General features: G+C 46.0%; 1 protein-coding gene across 1 annotated transcript; it reads right to left on the reverse strand.

Annotated features, from left to right (window-relative positions):
* Positions 1–5351: 5351 nt before the first annotated feature.
* On the reverse strand, positions 5352–5783 carry LOC136639023 (zinc finger protein RFP-like). The gene has a single exon (XM_066613052.1). The coding sequence runs from the start codon at positions 5781–5783 to the stop codon at positions 5352–5354; it is 432 nt and encodes a 143-aa protein (XP_066469149.1).
* Positions 5784–6224: the final 441 nt, after the last annotated feature.

The raw sequence follows: 6224 nt of genomic DNA on the forward strand, positions 1-6224 counted from the left end.
GCAAATATATTTTGGCCAGCAAAAAAATGTAAATAATTAACCCTAGAATACATGTAAAACCTGAACAGAAAATAAAAGAAACATAGAAAAACCACACATAAGAACATTGGTGAGTGTTTTGGAAGGTTGGCTGAAATAGGACAAAAGAGGAAAGCATGTGGACAAAGTTTGAAACATGAATGTAATTGAAAACACTTGAAAGAGCAAAGTGATGAAAGTCAAGTGGATGAAAGTCAAGGTATTGCTGTAAATACCTTAAACCATTTTTGCCCAATGTTGCATTTATGCAAGAGAGATCAAATGTGTACACCTGTAGGTCAGGCTAAAGTGGGTTAAATGGCCAGTGCCATTTGCGTCAAACCCTTATGTCTTGATAGGATTTGAAAAAAGTTGTTTAAATGTAAACAGGGAAAGAATTACAGCCTGGGTTTTTAGTTTTTAGCTAGCAGAAAAACCTTCCAGGATATTGGGGAACTTGACTATTGTTTCTCTGGACTAGTTTCTTACGTGATTGTTTTCCTCCCACTTGTTAGAATAACAATCTGTTGGGGCCCACCAGAAGTGATGTTGTTAACCTGGAAGTGATGTTGTGGCTGGAAGGGACATCAATTTCAGTTTCAAACCTAACCCATGATCAGCCAAAGGTCCCATTACACTGTGTGCTTATGCTATTATTTTGCATAGCTTGGAATTCAAACATTCCACCTCTGAAGTCAAAGCAGAACACAGACCTGGAATCTTCTCCAACCACAAAGTCCTCCCCCGTATTCAGCATCCCATCTTCCCACCTATTCAGGGCAAAGCATCATGCTTCTTTCCCACTATGAATCCAGCCTGCACAGCAGTTGTGGACCTGCCATTAGGCTTTATGGGGCAAATGCCCCAGGAGCGAGCCTCTGGGACCCCACGGAAGCCTCTCTGAGGTCTCGACGGGGGCGGAAACTGTGTTTCCGGTTTCCCGGCAGCACAGTTTATAGCATCGAGGAACCTCAGAGAGGCTTCCCCGACGTGGGTTGAGGTTGCACGAGGCTCTGTGAGCCTCAGGTGAGTGGGCAGGGGGCGGATTTTTGCACAGGAGGCAGCGACAGACTGCGGGGGCGCCATTATGGACCTTTGCCCCAGGCGCGGGAGGTCCGCTGTTGCTGCACAGCAGCTCTGTATCCTGTATTTTCAATGGCAACTGAGCTAGGTGGCACGTGACCCATCTAGTGAGTCCTGACCCACAGTTCGAGATACACTGCCTTATTACACAGATTGCTCATGGCTTGTTTTATCACACAGGACTACAATCTGCAAGAACTGAAGTAGGATATAGATAGAGGTTGTTGGAAACATACGTCAGAGGATTGATTTAGGTTCCTTAAACTGGCATACATAAAAAAGTACGTAAATCAGTTCTGGTAACAGTGAATTTGAATAAAACTAGTACACAACTAGCATGCGTTCTCTTTTAGAAAGACAATACACTTGCTCCTGTCAATCGATCAAGTAGCCATAAATTTGAAGAGAACTAGGATCTGGAGATGAATTTAAAGTGAAAGCAGCATTACTGACCAGAAAGTCTGCAGCAGTAATTTCATCACTGAGTTGCACTGTCTGGAGATCTTTTCTCTCACTCTTCAGTTTCTCAATTTCAGCCTCGATTTTGTTCTAAGGAAAAAGAAATGATAGGTCTCTCTCTCCTGTTGGTTTGAAACAGTTTCATTTTTGAACAAAAGTACTCTGAAGTGTCACACCCCCATGACTTCCACTGATCTTGCTAACATGTCAATTTTAAATAAATAATCAACTGAAATTTGAAGAGCTTTACACCTCACATTTAAATTTAGGGTCACTCCAAATTAGATGCCCATATCTCCAAAAGCTAGTCTCCTGTGACTTGCAATAGAACCGTGCCTGGCCCAAAGCATTCTCAAGTGTGACCTCTCTAGATTTTTTTTTTTTTTGCTTACATTTGCCAAGTCAACCCAAAGAATATAAGGTCAGTAAACTGTCTTGATGATTAAACCAAGATCTATCTAGAGCAGTGTTTCTCAACGTTTGTCCTTGGCCATACCACCTCCCGCGGTCCACCTATTCAGAGTACCACTGGAAGTAACTGGCAATGACATCATCACCAGTTACTTCTGGATTGAGAGACCAGATGCGACATGACAAACATCAGTAAGAGGCTCAGGGTGGACGGGTGGGCTCTTTTGAGCATGGAAAGGCATGCTTTGGAGCAAGTTGAGCCTCCTTCCACTGTATGTTGTGTCACTTTTCTGGTCTCACTGCTGGGCAGCAGGTGTCTAGGGGTCCCACGAGTACCACCTGTGACAAACAGGCAGGCAGAAGCCTCTCACAAGTCAGGCAATTAGCAGAGAAATAACCCAATCACCCTCTAATTACGCAACCAGCTTTCGCACCCTGTCAATTGCTCTCTCGACTTGAGGAGCCCACAGACCATCCAACAGGTCAATATGCCCTCCAAAGCCTTGACTTCCCAGCCAGAGTGCAACAGGGTGCCAGGCACAGTTACTGCGCATCAAGGTAGCATAAGGCCAAGTCACTAGAAGACAGGCCCCATTCACCACCAGTTTCCCCCTTCTGTGGTTCCAATAATCCACACAGCTGTAAATAGATAGGATTCATTAAAGGATAGAAAGAACATAAGACAGGCATGTTGCTCAAGCATAGATTTAGAAATTTAAACAGAGCATACAATACACACCAAAATTAAAATAATAAAAACTAACTTCTAACGCTAACCTCTACTATCTTATTACTATCCTAACGCTAACTATCACTCACCAAAGTCTCACATCAATAAATCTCAGCCCATTAGCCAGCCCTGCTGTGGTCAGGGTTCATTCATCTTGGAACGGAGTGGTCAAAGCTCCAGCCCCACAAGCCAGAGAAGCACTAAGACAAAGGATGTACCTAACAGATGACTTGACTTGAGTTCAACAACCAATTAGAGATCAGAACCAGTTGAAGGTTCTAGTGGTGTACATGCGGTCAGGCAACTCACTCATGGAGGGTCACCCCTCCCAACCTGAAACCTACAGCTGGAACAGATTCCTGATCAAGGTGTCCTTGGCCAATCAAGCCACTCTGGGAACAGCTATCTCTTTGAGATAGAGGCCAGCTGCTCCCACATTCCTCTGAGAAGTTAGCTCCCCAGGAATGTCCTAATATCACAGCTGTATCTGGCTAGCATGGTTCCAGGCAATTAACATGGCTTCAGCCAGAGGCCTATACTTTGCTTGTACCCAGTTTTGCTTTTTCTGTGACACCACCAGGCACCACCTCAAGTACTTTCAGTGGTATCTGCACCACTAGAGAAACACTGATCTAGACCAGCAATACCTTCAAAAACAGTCAGCCAGGTACTTCTAGAAACTCAGTAGAAAAGGAACTGACACTAGTATCTATCTCATCTGATCTCGGAAGCTAAGCAGGGTCAGGCCTGGTTAGTACTTGGATGGGAGACCGCCTGGGAATACTGGGAATAATGTAGGCTTATACCATAGTCTTTCGAGACTGAAGGTTGCCAACCACCACTAGTATTCAGGGGTTTCTGCTGCTGAAAGTGAAGGGTTAATCAGTATAAGAGTAAGGGTGCAATCCTAACCCACTTTCCAGCACTGACATAAGGGCAATGCAGCTTCGAGGTCAGGGCACAAACATCTCCTTATTTTGAGGAGGCCTCAGTGACTGCCCTCCAGTACAGGATGCCCCAGTGCTTGAAAGTTGGTTAGGATTGGAGCCTAAATTACTGAATTTGCTGGAAGAGGGTACACAGAAACAGGGCTAATGAAATAAAGCTGAAATATCAGGAAAGTACATATTAAAAGTGATTAACATGACATTCCAAGAGGTAGGCGGTCATGTGCCAAGCCTGCAGTCAGAATATATCTATTCGCTCTTATGTGTAACAGTTTGGTCACCGGCACTGCAGTTATTTGTCTTTTGGCTTATAGCTAAATGAACCCTGGACCCCAAACATAAATGTCTGAATATCTGATTTACTGCAGTGATTCCCAAATTTTTTAGCACCCTTAAAAAGCACTCACTTTTTAAAATGGCACTCTGTCATGAGAACCCAACAGGCTGCTCTTTGTTATTCGTGCATGTAGGATAATAAACAAACTTAGGGCACAATCCTAACCCCTTATGTCAGTGCTTTCCAGCCAATGGAACATGTGCTGCATCCTGTAGTTGGGTGTCACTCACTAAGGCCTCCTCAAAGTAAAGGAATGTTTGTTCCCTTACCTCAGAGCTGCATTGCCCTTATGTCAGTGCAGGAAAGCACTGGAAAGCACTGACATAAGGGGTTAGGATTGCACCCTTAATATCTTACATCTTTAATGCCTCTGAATGTGTCATATGGTTAGACAAACAAACTCATTCAATGGACTTTCATCATTTTTGTCCACAACACTTCTTAACTAACAGAACATCTTACAATGCAGCCTTTACAGCAAATGAATTGCATAAAGGGTGGAAGATGCAAATCATAGCTACTTAAGAAAAAGTCCTTTGAACCCACTGATCATTTCAATGCATTTTTAAACAAGACATTTAAGACACCACAAACTAGTTGAGAGAAGGACAGTCATGCCTGTTGTTCATGAAGAGGCGGCAAAGAAGAAAGGGGCAAAAGAAGCAGAACACTCCCTCTCCATCACCCCAACTATTACCCAAGATTGGAGCCAAGAAGGGGAAATGTGTTAAAAGGGGGGGGCTGTATGGCAGCAATGGGCATCAGAAAGATAAAGAGAAGCGCTCAGCTCTTTGGTGGAATACTCCACCCACTTCTAACAAAATTATGGTTTTAACTGAACCAGTGTGTAAGTCTGTGGAACTCCTTGCCACATGATGTGGTGATAGTATCTGGCCTAGATTCCTTTAAAATGGAATTGGACAGACTGGCAGAGGAAAAGTCCATCAAGGGTTACAAGCCATGGTGGGTATGTGCAACGTCCTGGTTTTAGAAGCAGGTTATCTCTCACATGCCAGATATAGCAATGGCACCAGGATCTCTTGTTGTCTTGTGTAACCCTGGAGGCATCTGATGGGCCACTCTGAGATACAGGAAGCTGGACTAGCTGGACCTTGGGCCTGATCCAGCAGGGCTCTTCTCATATTCTTAATTATGGAAGCTGCTCTCCCAGAGCAGGTCATAATGAGAAGGTGCAAATCCCCCCCCTGCCCATTCCAACCTTGCTTGCTATTTAGGCTGCAATCCTATCCATACTTACCTGGGAAGAAGCCTCACTGACTATAATCCAACTTACTTCTGAGTAGACCTACAGAGGACTGGGCTCTCAGATCACAAAAGCCCAGCGCACCAGCAGCTCCAAGAGAGACTACTCTAGCAACCAGTCACCTACTTTATACGCCTGGGCAGCCTCCTCGATGGGAAGGAGGTCATGAGGCCGGTGATCGTGGGATTCCCTGCAGGTGCCGCAGATGGGGACCTGATCCTGCTGGCAGAAGAGCTTCAGCGGCTCCTGGTGCTTCGGGCAGACGAGTCCTGCGCCTTCCGGGGCTGCTCCCGCCACGCCCTCCAGCTTGAGGTTCTTCACCAGCTCGACCACGTTCTTCAGCTCCCGGTTGCTCCGCAGATTCCCGTCCGGGATCGTCTCTCTGCATTGAGGACAGGAGAGGCGATCCTGAGGCTTCTCCCAGCAGTCCAGGATGCAGGTCAGGCAGAAACTGTGCCCGCAGTCGATGGACACCGGGTCCTGGAAGTACTCCCAGCAAATGGAGCAAGTCACTTCTGCCTTCAGCTTCTCCATCGCTGCCACTTAGTTTCACTGCTGGCCTGATCGCAGCTTCTAAGTTTTGTTTCCGTGCCTTCCGGCTGGTTGGACCTCGTGTTGATGATCAACCAGGGGCGTTGGGCTGGGCAGTGGCGTAGCTAGAGGGGGTGCAAAGCACTAAGTTTTGCAGGGAGCCTCACCGCAGCTGCAAAGGACTAAGTTTTGCTCCTTGCGAAACGTAGTGCTTTGCACCCCTTTAGCTATGCCACTGGGGCTGGGGAAGGAGGGATCCATCACCCTTCTGTGCAGACAAACAGCCCCCCAGAGCGAGGAGTTCTGTAAGGTTATCCACACAGAGTGGCTTGCGGTGCAAAAGTGTTTTTGTTCAGTTCAGACTTCACAGCCCAACCCTTTTGTATTTCTGTGGCTAGGATGGCTCACAAGCGAGATTAGATCGGAGAATGCCATTGTACAAAT

The sequence above is a fragment of the Tiliqua scincoides genome, chromosome 2 (assembly GCF_035046505.1).
Source record: "Tiliqua scincoides isolate rTilSci1 chromosome 2, rTilSci1.hap2, whole genome shotgun sequence".
Classification (NCBI taxonomy): domain Eukaryota; kingdom Metazoa; phylum Chordata; class Lepidosauria; order Squamata; family Scincidae; genus Tiliqua; species Tiliqua scincoides.

Coding starts and splice junctions, on each gene's coding strand:
- LOC136639023 (XM_066613052.1), bottom strand. CDS start 5,783: ATGGAGAAGCTGAAGGCAGAAGTGACTTGCTCCATTTGCTGGGAGTAC.